The sequence below is a fragment of the Odontesthes bonariensis genome, chromosome 1, assembly GCF_027942865.1.
Source record: "Odontesthes bonariensis isolate fOdoBon6 chromosome 1, fOdoBon6.hap1, whole genome shotgun sequence".
Taxonomy (NCBI): domain Eukaryota; kingdom Metazoa; phylum Chordata; class Actinopteri; order Atheriniformes; family Atherinopsidae; genus Odontesthes; species Odontesthes bonariensis.
Genome location: NC_134506.1, coordinates 27,354,885 through 27,372,462, shown reverse-complemented (window position 1 = coordinate 27,372,462; position 17,578 = coordinate 27,354,885). Strand labels below are relative to the sequence as shown.

The 17,578-nt window shown below is 40.5% G+C and overlaps 1 protein-coding gene across 1 annotated transcript; it reads left to right on the top strand.

Moving 5' to 3' along the window:
* The first annotated feature begins 2 nt into the window (after window positions 1-2).
* On the top strand, window positions 3-16,913 carry fam120b (family with sequence similarity 120 member B). The gene is made up of 15 exons (XM_075462627.1): window positions 3-79; window positions 480-617; window positions 1,203-1,393; window positions 1,567-1,700; window positions 1,815-1,937; window positions 2,109-2,300; window positions 2,626-2,890; window positions 3,002-3,185; window positions 3,583-3,684; window positions 3,860-4,032; window positions 5,770-5,862; window positions 10,361-10,567; window positions 10,726-10,873; window positions 14,731-15,016; window positions 15,103-16,913. The coding sequence occupies exons 2-15, from the start codon at window positions 482-484 to the stop codon at window positions 15,128-15,130; spliced, it is 2,262 nt and encodes a 753-aa protein (XP_075318742.1). The 5' UTR covers window positions 3-79; window positions 480-481; the 3' UTR covers window positions 15,131-16,913.
* The last annotated feature ends 665 nt before the right edge of the window (window positions 16,914-17,578 follow it).

Below are 17,578 nucleotides of genomic sequence, written 5' to 3'. Positions count from 1 at the left end.
TACATCACAGGAAGTATTTCGAATTTATCTCCAGTAAACAGCACAGACGAATGCTACACAAGCACAGCAAGATTTGAAAGTAAGTTTCTGCTCTGTGAGGGAATATAATGGATGGTAGTCTTTAAGGACCTCCCTGACCTTCCTTTGTAGTGTAGTAGTTCTTAGTAAGGACAGGGACGGTTGTGTGAGCGACTCGAAGCTACGCTAACAGTTAGCATTCACGTCTATTCTCACTGAACATTGAACTGAAAATCACTAAAGGTGCTTCACTGTTCGTCATCCCCGCTGCAGCGATCACGTTAAAAACGGTCCAGCTATTAAATAGTTAAAGAAAACACCCGGAAACGTGTCACTGCACAATCAATAATAAAAAAAAAAAAGCCGACGTTTTTTTAAACATCTTCCATCAATTACGTGGGATACTGACAGGATATTGACAGTGGCTGCTTCTCTCTTATTTTGCTGTTTGTGCTCTGCAGGAATGGGAGTGAAAGGTCTTCAGTACTTTATGGACCGCTGCTGTCCAGAGGCTTGTGTGACAGTGAACCTGAGAGAGATGGCCAGACAACATGTTTCCAACAACCTGCAAGGCTGCACATCCACAGCTGACACCACCAGTTGAGTTTATTTTTGTGCAGTCAGTGTGACAGTAGCATTGGGTGTGTCATTTACTGAGATGGTGATGTTGGTAAATGAGTTGTAAGTAAGCAGTATAAGTAACCTAATTTCTATGGGCCTTATTGTCATTGTGCCCAAAAATATGAAATACCACAATAATATCAGGGCTTGGACAAACATGGAGAATTAAAATATAAACCAGTGGAAAGGTAGGAAAAGTATGGGCAAAAATGTGCTGCTTCAAGCAAACTCGTCTACAAACTAAAACACCGATTACACCTCTGTCTAATCACTATTTGCTACAGTTACAGTCGTGCTTGTACTAATGGGTTAACTTGGCTTCAGATTGTGCTTTTTTTTTTAACTTATAGAGTAATTTTTTATCTAGACCCACTTCATCGTATTCAGAGTCGTTTGGGCACTGGAGCCTATCCCAGCTACTACTGGCGAGAAGCAGGGTGTACCCTGAACCATGCATACTCACATACTCGCCTATAGTCAATTTAGAGTAATTGATGAACCTAACATCCTCATTTGTTCTGAGTGGGTTAGCATGTAAGACGTTCCATTTAACCTTTGTGCAGGTCGCACACTTGTTGTGGATGGTATGGCCTGCTTGTGCCACTGGTACTCGTGTAAGGACTGGGTGTGTGGTGGCCAGTGGAAGGAATATGTGGATGTCCTGAAGAGCTGGGTGGAGGCATTTACTTCTGCAGGCATCAGGCTGGTATTTTTCTTTGATGGAGTAGTGGAAGAACAGAAGAGACGAGAGTGGGTGAGGACTGACACAAATTATGTTGCTGCAGGTTAATCTATCCGAACTATATCTATGTGAACGCAAGCTGCCCTGTTGAGTGGCGTTTAAGTTGGATGCTTTGTTTCAGAAATCAGACTGAATACAGGAGTCTCTGTCTCCCGTATTCAATCAACACCCTCTCTGTTTTGCAGGTGAAGAGAAGACACAGAGTGAACAGGGAGGTTTCAAAAATATTCAGCTACATTAAGGAACACGCAGAGCAGCCTGGTAAAGATCTCTTTTGTCTGCCCTCCGGTCTGGCAACATTCACACCGTTTGCTCTCAGGTCAGCATTCCCTAAACTGTCCATGATGCAGTTGCCATTATTTAGAACGCGTATGCTCTTGAATAACGTACACAATCATTAATTTTAAAAGACCATCATTGGTGTTGTTTATAGGTCCTTGGGTCAGGAAGTGTTTTGTTCGGTGCGGGAGGCGGACTATGAGATTGCCAACTATGCTCGTCAGCATGGCTGCATGGGCATTCTGGGACAGGACTCGGACTTCATCATATATGACAGGTTTGAGAAAAGGATTATGCTGCTATACTTGGATTTAAAAAGTAGTTCATAATCACCGAGCTGTGACAGGTAGGAGTTAAAATGCTGTCCTGGAATCTGTGTTAATGATAAGTCATGGGTAACCTGGACAAACTGTCTGATCTGAACATGTAGTTTATTTCATCCCTTAAGTGCCCCCTACTTGTCCGTGGCAAAGCTGAGGATAAACAGCCTCACCACCATAATTTACGACCGTCAGAGGCTCTGCAGAAACATTGGACTGACTGTTACCCAGCTACCTCTGCTGGCCTGTCTCCTAGGTAACGATGTGGTGTCAGAGGAGCAGATGCAGCACATCAAGAACAATGCCATGGCAACATACAGGTGTCTTTGGAATTTTGCTCTGCATTTATATTTGGACAAGTGCACGCATGTATTAGGATTTTCATCCTTAGCCTTATAAAGTAGATACCATCTTTGTTATCAGTTACATTAAATAGTTAAGCGCAAACAAAGAAAAAAAATGTTATTTTGCAAATGGAAAACATTTACTTGTCTCTTATCTTTTTCATTAGGGACAAGTAAAAAGCTGTGCACACTAAAATCATCAGCATGCTTAGTCGTGACTTTCTCAGACCTGTGTAGTTGACTTTGTCTGCAGAAAATAAGCAAGCAACATAATATAAATGCCGTATTTTATTGTTAACAGGAGAAACAATCCAGCCCCACGTTCTGGAACTCCTCAGGGACAGATGGTGCTAGCTGTTGCCCAGCTTGTGAGCTCTTTTGGTTGCAGAGAGGAGAAGGAAACTGAGCTTGTTCCACAATCTTTGAATGTGTCAGCTCCTCACAGAGAGCTACTGAAGAAGGGGATTGGCTCCTACCTACTACCTGGGCACAAAGATTTTGAGCTGGTTGAAATTTCTTCCCTCCCCTCTGATTTTGAGAAACACGTTAGTCCAGAAATAGTAAAGGTACGGTAAGGTATCATTCTTTTTTGTATTTAAGCTGTAAATCTTCCTTCAGTTTTCATGATACAAAATACCAAAATGGCTAAATATTTTTTGCCGTGTGGTTTTCCACAGGCGTGTAGAGAGAAGCATGTAGCAGCAGAGGGTTTCATGGTTTACAGTGTTGTGTGTGCTGGAGTCACTGAATGTAGCAACTCTTTGGAGGATGAGGGTGACACTGAATTGCTGCCTCAGGCCGTCGTCTACAAGTTGTGTAGACAGCGCATCTATGGTCTGCTGCTGCTGCTTGGGCAAGATGGTAAGAAGACAGCAAACACACAGGATGGGTAACACACACACACACACACACAAATGTGTATATATATATATATATATATATATATATATATATATATATATATATATATGTATGTGTGTGTGTGTGTTTGTATAGAAATCAATGATGACCTAAGCACACGTGTAGATATACATGAAGTGTGGCAACATGAAAAATACATGTTAATTTGGACACATGCAGACTGGCAGAAGAGAAGCGTTGGTGCTGCCGACAAAAAACAAGCATGCAGATTTAGTGTACAATTGAAAAAGTAATGAGGAGAATGTTTTTATGCTTCTTACAAGCAATGGTGCAGAGTCATTCTTAGCTAAATTTGGACTTTTTGTGTGTGTGTGTGTGTTTTTTTTTTTTTTTTTAGGCAACACTGTAGATATTCCAGCGATGAGGGAATGGTTTGTCTTCCCCGGAAACCCACTGAAAGAACCTGACCTGGTCTCTCCTGTCCCCATCATCCTCCCATGTACTGTGCCTGCTTATGTCCCTAAATATTAATATGATCTATAAATATACTGCCGCATCATGAATGACTAAAAAGCAGCCTCTGGTTGTGCTTGAATACATTAAGGACATCTTTAGTCCCTTGTCTGATATTTTTTTTTTTTTTTTTTTTTTTTTTTTTTTTTTTTTTTTTTTAGGTGCTCAGCCCAGTCTGGACTTGTTATGGTTTAGCACTGGTCCCGAAGTTTCCGCTCTTCGCCTGACAGCCTTCCTTTCAGTTTTTGACTGCCTGGAGTACTCTGAGTTGTATGGAACAATAGAGGACTCTCACCTGGCTGCTCTCTGTCTGGTCACATACATAGTCCTACAGGTAGTGTCATCTTGCTTAATTGACAGTTAAAGAGTGATGAAAACATTCATAAAGGAGTTGACTTTTTCCTTAAAAAAGTTAGACAGAAAAAAAGGGTGAACTGTTTGCATAACGGCATATAATTCTCCAGGAAAGGGAAAATGAAAAACACAAGATTAGTATGTTGTGTCTTATCATTTACTCACTCAGTTTTAGGTCTTAAGAATCATCTAATTTACTAAGCATAAATGGCAAATATGATTTACTTTATTTGAAAATACAGGTAAGTGTTACAGGGGTTAACCTCTCCTGCTGATGTTCTCTTAAGTTCTGTTTATGTGCTTCTATTGTAGACGTCATTAATGACATGCACTTTGAAAGCAACGACATCCCCACAGTGATTAATATGTGTGTTTAGGTTTTCAGGAGTCAGGCTACATGTTTGTCGTAGGCTCCAATGAATAAGTTCTGCTGCTGATGAATGGGTATTAAATCCGCACCGAGTGATTCGTGCAAACAGAAAATGAAAGGCCAAACTTACTCGGTGACAGTTAAACATGCAAGTCAGCTTTTGATTTGGGGTTTACATCTATAACACACACAAACAATTACTCTACTCTTTTGTCGACACATGATGTGAAATTAAACATTGCTTGTTGACGCTTTCTTTTGCGTTGTTTTGCCGTTGGTTGATGGTAGCCATTATCAGCCACAGAGAGCCCAGTTTGGCCTCAGACACTGATCTTTGTAACTTCAGTTCTTACGTCAACAACGAGTCTGATAAGCATCGAGGGGCTTAGAATAATTTAAGAGATAATTCTTAATTCGCCTCAGTGCTATTATGTCTTTATTGTGGTTGTAGATTTTCAACCATACACACCCGAGCTGCTCGTGATCCCGTTGTAATGCCTTGTGACCACTTTTTCAAAGGATGTAGAAGAAGCAGAGATTTGAGTATTTTGCACCAACGTCATCTCTATTAGCTTTAACAAAACGGCTGGATAAAGGTACGTGCGTCATGAAATAGAAAGCAAAACAAAAATTAAACTAAAGTAACTGATCGACTACAGCAAGCGGCTCAGTTCAGTGACCTGTGTCATATATTTTCCTCATGTTTGTCAAACAGGGTATGTATCATCTTTATTCTGATTTAACATTGTACTCCTACAGTTTAGCCAAAGTCACAATGGATGTGTTCGAAACAAAACAAAAAAACATTTTGCTCAACCATCAAAAGTTCAGTCAGATATTCAGGGGTTTGATGTTATAAGTGCTTTAACATTTCACATAGTCACATAATATTGGCAGGTCTAACAGACAGACAGCAGCAGGACTGACGGGGAGGAATCCAGACAGACACTTAATTTTAGTTGACAAACGGTGACTGGCAGCCACTGATTTAAATGGATGAAGAACCAACAGACAGACGTGAGTGGAGCTTGTTAGATGATCCGTTAGACGAGCAGATAATCAGAGATGAGCAGACAGCCTGTCACACAATAGTAACTGTTGTCTGATCAGTGCTGCATTCACATTCTGCTCTCACTCTTCTATTTGAATAACTTCAGGGTTTGTTTGTTTTGTAGACACAACTGGGCAGCTTTGTGTCTGCTGTCAATGTTGTTTCTTTCTCTGTTGAATTGTAGCACAGCGAGCAGACCAAACAAACTGACCCACAAAGAAGAGACACTGGGATGCGATTGAATTGGCTAACTGCATTTTGTCCCCCGTGTGTGTGTTTTTTGTGTGTGTTTTCAGGCACAAACTTTGTCCCAAGAGGACGTAGATGCCTACCTGAGTCAGGCTGTGTGTCTGAGACTGAAATCTCCTCAGGAGCTTCAGCAGATCGAGGTCAGACACAGCCCGACACACACATAAAGCCCATTGTTTTTGATTTGCAGCTACGTGAAAAAAGAAGAAAAAAGAAAGAAAAATCCTTATCCGCTAACCGCCATATTTGTTGCAAACTTTGCTGTCCTTCCTGCTGCAAACAGACAATGTTTGCTGTTGGGTTAGTCCCCCCTATTCCTATTGTTTTGCTGTCATTTCCAGTTAAATTTGTAAATTTGTTTGATAGATTTACTCTTTTATAAGCTTGTGATCAGCTGATTATTGGTGTATTGTTTTCTTCACCTACAGAACTTGGGAGAACATGAAAGTGATGGACCAGAGCAACAGATGTGCTCAGCATTGATAATTATACATTTTTAAATTACCGATGTAGCCATCAGTCGATTTATAGAGTAATTATTAGCTCAGAGTAAAGTCAGCAGGGCAGTAACAATACTAGTTTCAGTGAGCTCGATGACTTGTGAGTTCTCATCGATTCAAGCATCAGTCAGCTGTGCTTTTCCATTCTCTGGGAAAACAGCCGTTGTGTTTGCTCCTTTTTGTAGCCCCACTTATTTTTACAGCTTAATTACCATACTTATGTCAAGTAATTTGTATTTTTGCTGCTCGTCTGTTTCCACACAATAATTAGGGCTGGGCGTTGATTTGAATATGCTGCCTGGAAGAGACTCAGATCAGCAGTGGGGGCTTTAACTGAGCGACTAATACATGGGTCGTACACACACAGCATGTGTACGATGTACCATGCATGTATGCACTCAGGTGGTCAGTCACTGACGGTGTGTGGTGTGTGTACACTGTTTGTGCAGATTCATAAAACAGCAAGATTCTCCACACCACAAAACACATTGAAAATCTGTCGTCATTCCAATGCAACAGATCACAAAAAGAAAAAGGAAAATAATTTAGAGGAGCGGGTGCGTGTTCAACTATATGTATGTGTGTGTTTAGGAGGAGGGGGTCTTGGACAGGCTTTGTTAGTTGATAGTTCTGTTGTGGCATTCCTCACAATGTGATTTTGGAGTGTGTGGGTGGGTGTGTGTGTGTGTATGTGTGTGTGTCCAACGGGGAGAGCCTGTTGGCGACAGTCGCCTGTGTGTCCTGGCTGACGCTCACCACATGGAGCTATTTACACACACACACACCCACACACACACACACACACACATACACACAGGCACTCCACCCCACTGGACACACGCAGACGACTGTCTTCGTCTCTGGCTCTTTGTGTGTTCTCATGTTCTGTCTTTTAGCATCCGACCACTTTCTCTTTTTCTGTTTCTCTATATGTTGCTCCCCATCTCCTTTTCCATCTCGGTCTTTGTGTCGGTGTGTTTGTGTGCACCTTCAGGCCTTTGTGTCTCTGTCCAGTGGTCCATTGTCTTCAGAAGATGAAGCTGTGTTTGACTGGAAGCAGGTGGCAGGCAGGACTGTGTGTGTGTGTTCCCATAATCACTGTTATCTGTGCTATTTGCCAGAGGACAGGTGAGAGCAGACGCACACAGGGAGAACATCTGCCTGCTGTCGTTACAGTCGGCTCTTTCTCAACTTCTTCGTCTTTAGTATTTCTTGTCTGCTCCAGTTACATGCTTCTGTTTCTCTCAGCACTACCTGTGTGATAGGTTAGCCTGTATTAATGTAAGATTATAGTCACTGTTTTCACATAGATTTAATATCATCTTTCATAATTGTTTGCTTAGGTTTGCCCCGTACACTGACACTCATTTGTCTAATGTCCAATTACATCGTCCACCTCAGAATTCTGAAAATTATACTTAATGAAAATCAGGCATCTGAGACAACATATTGTTTTACATAGTGTGTTACAGTACGTTTAAATCAAATATGGTGCGCAAAAAAGTTTCGACACTACATAATGTCATCCCAACGATTTAAGAGGCGAATAAACACATAAGTGGACCAACAGAGAGATTCGTCTATGGTTACTGGCAATGAGGCGGGGAAAGCAGAGTAAAGTAACAGTGAAGTGGGTGGCCTGAGTCGGATTTAATTGTGTGATTTATGTCGGGGTTGAGCAGATAAGGTTGTGCAAATTGGGGTTGAGAAACGCAGATTATTTTAGCAAATGTGGGGTAGATGTTTAGGAATTTGTTGCGGGTGTTGACACTGAGCATATTGAAGAAACAGATGGCTCTCTGCTGCAGGACTCTCAAACTGCTGCAGCACAGGAAGATATCAGAGTGGTGTGTAGATCAACGTTGTGCTTCAGTCACAGCAACAGTTGTGTTCTTGTCATCTCGCATTTATTGATGGGAATGTCATAATCACACTTCAGTGCTGCTGCAATATCCCGTGAGATCCAGTTAGATGTGATTGAAAGCTAAGATAAAAACAAATCCATGAAGTTGACATTACTAAATGAGATACTTAAGGATAGCGTGGACAACCGAGGGAGAAGCCTACTCCCACAGAGGAGCCGTCGACTCAAGTAGACGTTTAAACATTGTGTTTATGCTTTAGCTCTCATATCAACCTGGATTTTCTCATGATTACATCTCAAAATGCGTAAAACATTATAAACATTTATCACAAACACAGGTCACCCCTGCATTTGAATTATAACTGCTTGAGTTTTAGACGGCAACAAGTCATGTCAACACTGCTCCGACCAGGTGTTTCTTGGCTACAACCTGTCGACCGCATTTTAAAAACATCATTAAAAATGTATACAAATCTGTAAATGTTTAACAATAGAACTGCTCAACCTTGGTCTGAAAGTTTTGTAAACAAGGACATGTATTTGATATTTAATTAACTTGTGAAGGATTTTGTGGTTAGATGGCCTCAAGGCGCTCACTCCAACTACCATTACCAGCATTATCAACACCATTATCTAGGTAGGAAAAACATGTTCATGCCATCTCTTTATATCTGCATGTAAACTAAAGTGGTGAATTTATTTAACTTGTTCTCTGGGGGTGTCCCTCAAGTATCAGCAGTACGATCCTGCGATGTTTATCTCATCTCTTACAAGTCAGCTAAAGCTGTTTTTTACACTGGTCATGAAAAAAAAAAACAGCACTTGATTTTCAAATCAAATTAATTTGTATAGCACATTTCATGTACAAACAATTCAAAGTGCTTCACATAAAATAAAAGCATTGCAGCAGGGAGTGGAAGAAGCATTAAAATACATAAAAGAATATAAAGAGAAACAAATAAAATAATTATGTGAATTTAAAAACAAGCAACAGTCTAGATAAGTTAAAAGATAGCGTGCAGATTTCATGCATAGAACATAAATGTTTTTAACCTGATTTTGAGAGCAATGGGAAAATGTCTTTGTGTTAAATGACTCTGCTGTAGTTCTTAGTATTTAACAGCTCCTGCTCCGATCAGCATTGAGAGGGAACATGTCAAACTCATTTTCATTGAGGGTGCTGCACTTAGGGCTGCAAGAGTGGACACAGCAAACATTTTTTTACTTTTACAAAGTAATTGAAATGACATTTTTATGATATACTACTTAGTCTTTCCACCCTTTGCAGCAATAACTGCTTTTAGTGCATACAAGTGCTGGACACTGGCCTGATGAAGTTTGATGCGTTCCTCAAGCAGAACCTTTTCCAGCGCTTTCAGAGCTGATTGTGGTGATGGGGTACTTATCTGATCCTCCAGAATACTCCAGAAATGTGTGATTATGTTGGTTAATCTGGTGTTTGTGGGGCCAGTCCAGCGACTGTGCTCTTCATGCCAGATTTTGACTGTTTGTAGCTGTGTGAATGAATCAGGGCACTATCGTCCTGAAAGATGACACCACCAGTGGGAAAAGAGCTGCTCACTAGTCCCGTCATGTTGTGCAATTACAGGACCAAGAAAACTCCATAATATCACTGTCACAGCATATAACTGAACTATCACAGAAGCTCCTCCATGTTTCAGGGTTGATTCAGGCAGTTGTGATCAGAACAAGTATGAGAGTTCATTTGTCAAGAAGGATGACAGTCTTTCCCTGGACCATTTTCCATTTCTTGTGGTCTTTGCACAATTTTGTGCATTATTCAACATTGATGCGGGGGAGGATTTGGCAATGATGGCCACTGAGGTCTGACAAATTCTTTTGGTTAATACTGGCTTCATAAGATGTTGCTTTAGCTCTGATTTAGTAGCTGCAGCTCTGTGATTTCTCAAAGGAACTCATTTTAATGCTCTTTGGTTCATGTCATTTAGTTTCTGCCCTCGGTCCACAGTTGCACTTCCCATACCTAGTTTGTCTTTTTTTAGTTTTTTTTATATGCCAACATGATGTTAGACACAGTTGTTGATTTTTTTTTTAAATTTTTTTTTAACATTTACATTTAATTCATGCACCAGTAGTTTGTCCCATTTGGAAATAAGAAAGGTTAGATCATTTGATGTATACTGATGCTCAGATTGATGGTGACATCAAGAGAATGCAACAATATATTAAACATTGTAATAAAGCTCTTCTAACATTGAAATTTAAACCTTGACTTTCTTTATCTGCTCCCAGCTGCCTTTTCTTTCTAGTCGTGCGGTGCAGCTGGGATCTCTGTATGTTCGAGGACTGAGCCACCTGCTGGGTGCTAACACCGCCAGCGGCTGCCCGCTGCTTAACGCCGCCCTGATGCCGTGGCACAGCTTCGACGGACGGCTGTTCCACTCAAAGTATCTGCTGGCACACAGCGGCATCGAGAAAGCTGAGCTGCTGGACAGTGATGTGAGTGGAGACAGGAGAACTAAAAACATGTCATTGTGATTGTGTCAACATTTTAGGAAAGAAAAAATAAGTGACATCATTTTAGACATTTGTTTTGTGTTTAATCATGTGCAGCGTTGACATGACTCTATTTCAAATTTGTCCGCGTTTCTTTGCAGCTGTCCTGCCTTTCACAGTTTCTTCAGCTAAAGGAAAAACTTCTAGAAACCTGCCAGAAAAGAGGCAGAGTCCTGCAGTCCAGTCCCAAGAGACCACAGCAAAGTCTCAAAGCCACACCTGGAGTTAGATACAGAGACACACACTCAGGTGAGACATCCAGCTGACTTAAGACATCTCTTATTTTTAGTGCCTGTATTTAGTGCCTCTTTAGGTATTGTGCCTGCTTCTATAAAATCTTCATCATCCCCATTTGCTTCTGTAGGACACTGTTAACAAAGTTTTGGTCTTATAAAGATGATTAAATTCCAACCAATTCTGGATGTAATTTTTTTTGCTAGTTAAGAAGTTGTGCTTTTGGCAGCATTGTTTATGTAGCTAAACTGGTGTTATGTGCATTATGTTACAGTTATGTTGAAAAGGGAATGCTTCTGGTAGTAATTCGATCATTGTTTATAGACTTCCCAGTTATGTGCGTATCTCACTCAATGATTTTAGATGATTTAGCAACTTATTGTGGAGATACTGCTCAACTTCGCTCCTCCTCTTCTCAGATGCGATGGGCACACCGGTGCAGCAAACACTGTTTTGTAAACCAAACCATTATAAGTAAATTATTGGAAACAACAGAATTAGAGCAGCGCTGCCGGGAAATATATGCAGTATAATTTTCAAATTCCGTTAAAAATCATGTTTGCATTACTTTCTGTAAAAAAAAAAAAAAAAAAAGCTTTTATATAAAATTTATATATATGTTTTTATAATTTCGCTCAAGGGATTAATAAGTATCTCTCAATTAAATGGCTTCAGTTTTGAAAATATGAACTGTTATTGCCATCTCTGTGAAAGGCAAAACACCAGCAGTTAACAATGTCCAGATATGTGTGTTACATTAGTCTTTGCTCATTTTGAAACCCACAGTCATGGATATTTTAACGACTGAAATTAAATAGTACAGCGGTTTTGACGATTAGATTTGTTGATGTGTCGTCTGTTTTAAAGGTGGCTCAATTCCTTTTATGCTTCTTGCTTTTCTTACCTCATCGTTCACTCTTTGAATTGGTTCTGTTGTTTTCGTGTTGTATAAATGCGCTGCCGTTTGGGCACGGACTCTTAGGAAAAGGACTTTTGATCTTGAAACCTACTTGGAGGGTGAGAGAGGAAAAAAGCTTTGACCTGAATTTTGAAACGTTATCCTGTTTTTAGGAGACCCTGGTAATCTTGTGGTGAGGACGCATACCAAAAAAAGCAAACCACAATGTCCTTGTACAATACGGATAACCTTTGTTTCTCTTCCTGGGTTTCCTGTCTTTATCGGCGAGGTAAACTCTCCAATAAAAGGGAAGAAACCCGAAACTAAATTATAGAAGCGATGCCACAAAGTTGCTGTTATTTCCAGTACTCCTGCTGTTTCATTTAGTTTGCTTTTATGATGAGCTTTTGGACTGTTTCTCGCACAGAGAATTAAATCGTGGTCTCCAGTGGAAGAAACACACATGAAAACACTCCTGGAGCCAATTGGAGGAGAGTCATTTCAATTGGACAGTTGATCTATGATTGTAGTTCTTTAAGCCGCTCATTGAACCACATTACCCAGAGGGCCATGCTGTAATGAGGTCCATGTGTTCTGTGGACTTTATCCATACTACAGTGTGTGTGTGGGCACACACACTCATGTGCGCACTTTGATGGAGACTTGCTTTGTCAGAGCACCAGTAATAGTAGGTTTCTGTTTATAGGCTGGGAGAGCTCTATTTTAAGACACACAACAAGACTAACTGATTACAGACTCCTCTTTTTGTCCCTCCCCTCTTTCTGCTCCCCTTCCCCTCAGTTGTTCCCCTCTCTTTCACTCTTTGTACTTTAATTTTTCTCTTCTTCTTTTTTTATCCTCTCGGTCTCTTTCTAATTTCTTTGTAGTCCTTTTTTTTTTTGTCATGCTTCCAATTGCTTTACACTCTCCAAAGGAAACTTCCATCTTGTCCCCCATAAATCAGTATTTACTTCCTTGCAGGTTTGTGTTAATGTGGCCTGTCTGTGTCAGTCTTCACTGCCGCGTGCAGGCTTCAGGTTCTGTGTTGCTCAATCACACATGACGATGCAGCGTTGGCTCATGAAATGTGAACCCATAGTTTCTATTGAACCCTAAGGCTTATAAACCTTTTGCAACCGTTTCTTTGCGTGCCATGTTGGCGCAGAGTCTCAGATTTGTGACGAACTGTCTCCTTTTTGCCCAAGTCAAAAGTCATATGGGTCTCATGAGGATGTTTCTGGTTTTATAGATGAAGGATATACACGTCTTTTACCTCAGTGCTTCATTTCTGACAGACACAGACACCAATCATTACTACAGAGCTGTGGGGAAATAAAGCGTGTGTGTGAGTGAGTGTGCGTGAGAGTAGCGGTGGCGCTATGTGGTATCGTTGAGGGCCCCGTTTGGTTTTTGTTTGGAATCGGGCCTGATGTTTAGTCTCCTCAGCAAATATCTCCTCTGCCCGCCTGCCTTCACAATTACACTCTGTCAGTGAATCCAGTGCTGCAGCTCTCCCACATCTCTTCAATTTGTTTCCGTCCAAAAAGACAAAAAGTTCAAGAAAAACAACCCCATATTCAGACCGGCTCACATTTAGTCGCAGAGAACTTCTTCTAATGACGATCTAATAATGGAGTTAATTTTCACCAGCACACATCAAGCTATCACACGCAGAAATAGCACAAATCTCTTTTTAATTTGATCTGTCTTCCTCTTTTCCAAATGACATAAAAGTAAAAGAAGCAGACGTTAAAATAATCTGTGGGTGTTTGTGGCTTGACTGACACACGATTCACTAACACATGGCACACACTTTTAACACTCAAGCTGAGCGTGGTTGACTGATTTAGTCGAGCAGGCCACAGCTCCCTTTTTTGTAATGTCTAAAGTTGGACTGGTATGTTTTATTTTCAGTACTTTGTAATTGACTTAAAATCTGACACATCTGTCAGTGTTAAAAACATGTTACAAGGGGTTCTTATATGCATGCTGAAATAGATTTTAATGGCAGCTATGCGGGCTTGGTAACGAGACACCTGCCAGTTAATCATTTTGATAACCAATAGCAGATTAAAGGTCATTGACTGTCATCACTAAAAATCCTTTTTGCTTTCTTTTTTTTCTGTAATTTTAGGATGGCTGCTCTGTAAGCTAGCAGCTTCATAAAACTTCACATCTGCCATTTGTAAGACTCCATGCGTGTGTGCATCCTCTCGTATTATGCCATTTACTTTGTGCTGCTTTGTGGGTAACCTTTAAATAAGCGTTGACAGACTGTAAAGGAAAGAAAAAATTGTTGTTGATACTTACTACACAGTGCGGGGCTCGAAAGATTTAAGACCGCTGAATTCAAACGGTCAGAGTTAAGTTATCACTCGGTGGTTCCATCTTTCATAGACTCTGAGGCAGAAGAATTTAAGCTGAGAGAATTTAAAACGCTTCCTTTTCCAGCTCAATGTCAACTCGAACTTTCTGATCCAGTAACAACTAAAGTTTTCAATATTGCAGCAGTAATTCTGCAAAGAATTGTCACTGTCACACTCCCTCAGTAGCTGTGTTTTCATCCATATGTCTTGCAAAATTAAAGCAATTTTTTTATTTTTTTAATGTTTTTGCAGAAGCCGTTCCCTCACTGTCCATTTGTATGAAATTATTATTTTTCAAAAGCAAAAAAGCCCTTAAATGTGTGAAAGAACATTGTGAAATTCTGGCATTTTATTTTTCTATCTCTAAAACACAACTTCCAACACCCCAAGGGGTTTACACAAGACAAAATGAGGAGCATTTAAACCCCTTTAACCAGTGCAATATGTTGTTTTTTTTTTAAAGTGTAATTCTGTTAGGTACTTTTCAATAGTTTGTGTATTACCTTCAGCAGAAAGAGTTTAGCCACCTAAAGAGAAAACATTTAACAAAGTTTAACTACCATATTTTCACTGTTTGCGTTGGCCTAAGTTTTGTTTCTCATCCTCAGGTTTGCCTCCGGGTGTTGGTGAGGGCTGGAGAGGGAGAGGAGGGACAGCAGGGGGCCATCGACATGGACAGGCATGGAGGGAGAGAGGGGAGGAAGGAAGGGACCGAAGTGTCTATGAAAACAGAAACAGACTGTGGGGCAGAGGAGGACACAGAGCAGGAGGCCAACAGTTTCACTCATTTTATCCTGACTGCCAGGATGGACGTCCCCAGAATATAAGCCGACTTGCAAATCAGTCCAGAGGCCCATCGTATCCCAACAGAGGGAGATACCAACTTGCTCCGAGGTAACACCAGTGTGGCAAAAAAAAAAAATGTCACTCCATTTTTCCTCTTTTTAGCTAACCTCTCCTCTGTTTTCCTCTCTGCTCAGGTGGTCGCGGCCTCCTGCTGATCAGTGAAGTGCCTGCTGGGAATGTTTGTCCAAAAGATGCTGTAGATTGAAGGGTGGGCAGAATGATTCCCCAGTTTCGCCTATAAGGGAAAATAATCAAGTGGAGTTACTTTGAAGTGAGCCTCTGCTGTTTTATCAGGATAACTTAAATGTTTTTACTGTGACCGCAAATGAGCACTTATGAAGAAATCTTCTTCAAAACTTCTCAGACTTGCACTGAGAAGTGGATTAATAGTAAATAAATAATGATGTCTCCAATCAGATGTATTCTGTGTCAAAAGCAAAGTGAGATCCCCACACTCACAGCGTGACTGCTCATTGTCTTTAACAGATGCTGTTGGAGAAGGATATGATTTTGTAATTCATTTTATTCCTTTGTCACTGAATTGAATGACCCAACACACTAATCCAACAACATGCTAAATGTTATCCTCTGATTTTACTGTTCATAACCACTTTGATACAATGTTTGATTCGATGTTGGTAAATTGTCAGAACAACTTCCAACATCTGATCCCAAAAACATATCTGAAGCATCACTGCACTGTAGTGAAGTTGATCTCTTAGTGCTTGAAGTATTTTTCACATACAATGAGGATGCCATTGTAAGTATGGTTGGTGTGTGTGTGTGTGTGTGTGTGTTTAATGGGTTGATGAGGAATGTATAGCTTGTATAGCTTAGCTGACTGTTTTCCTGCAGCAACCTGAACATCGTAAAACCCACCACAGAGGAAGAGGATGCAGAGAAAGTCCCACAGCTTTAGTGCTCTCATTCCTCTGTGTGTGTGTATGTGTGCGCACACAAGCCTGTAAGCAGAGTATAAAAGATATTCGAGTGCGTTTTACTCAACAAATGAAAACAAATGGACTGTTGATACAGCAAATGAGTGGCTTACCGAAGGCGATCCACTGAAATTCAGTGTTACCCTGCCCCAAACTGTAAGACTTAATGGAAAGAGTGATGTTGTTAATGAAGTGCTTTTCAGTAAAAAAAAAAAAAAAAAAAAAAAATCAACATGTTGGACCTGACATGTAACGCAGAGTTAGTTTTGCCTTGATAGCACTGGGATTTCTGAGTGAGCAGTTTCAAATTGTCCAACGAAAATCGGTTGGTAAAGATTCTTAAATCTACAGTGTTCGAGGTCTGCCGCATACAAACTGGGTGACGTTTTAAATCCTCAACTAAAAGACAGTCATGAGCCATTATGACCTGATGCACCACGTGCGCTTTCACGTCTCAAGCCAGGAGTGACAAACACGTCACAACATTTTCAAGACACAAAGTATCTTTTTAAAGAATACTGATAAACGTAAGGGCAAAGTTTGTCATTTGTTAAATATAACTTATCAGATGATTATTTCATGCTTCTGATTTCCTCAGTCTGAGATATAGAAAGGTTTATGGTGGACGGCTTTAAGTCTCCCAAAAAATAAACCCCAAGGTTTTAGAAAGCTTTCTCAAATGAAACATTTGGTCGTAATGGGATTAATATGAGAAAGTCTGTAGGACACTGCGATCTGCAAGGAATCACAGTGTGAATTATGGAGTGTGCAGCAGGCATGTGAAGGGTTAGAAATACAATCAGAAGCTATTTAAAATGGCCAGAAGAAACCATTGCAGAGATTTAGTCATTTTGGGATTAGCTGATATGTCATGAACCAGCTGCAAATGTTTGATTACATTCTTTGGACAAGAGCTTTGAGCTTTGACTTGCTTCGAGTTTACATGTTGTATCTGCTCAGACAGTACAGCGTTTTTTATTATAAAGACATGTTTTTTTAGAAGACTTTTTATGCAAGACTTGTGTTTTCTTTGGACCAGGCAACAATGTACAAACGCAGAGGACAGTTGTTAATCATTAAAACTATGTGTCATGTCTGCATCTTGGCCACTTTAGCACCACCACAGACACAATGGCTGATTAGGAAAACTCATCACTGCCTCCAGTGGCATTTAATTTTTCTGTTTTTCTAGTCTATTCAGTTAGATTGAGGCCATGATAATAAACATAAAATATGCCTGATGTGTTCTTACTGCAGTTACATGTTCTATAAAACTACATACATTCTTGTTTAAAGCACCATCCAAAGAATGAGCAATCGTGCTGCACGTTAGGCAGCAGACCTTTGACATGACACTCTGAAGCTGAAGAGTACAAAGCCTGTGGGTTTTATGTGTATGTCTGAGTTATAATGAGGAGGGGGGGAGGGGGGGCAAGTACTGAGCCTGATTTACATGTAAAACCTTTTTTTAATGACACGTGACCACACCGTCCATTCGCTTTCTTTCTTTAGCCCGGTGGCAGCAGAAGAAACAACAGTGCGTGTGGGTGTTTTGGGGTTAGTTAAAATGGCAAATGGAGTGGGTGTTGATGTGTGTGTGAGAGGGAGGCATAAGGGTGGGGCATGCAACACACATACACAACCTGGTTCCAGTCGCCCCTTCTAGATGATA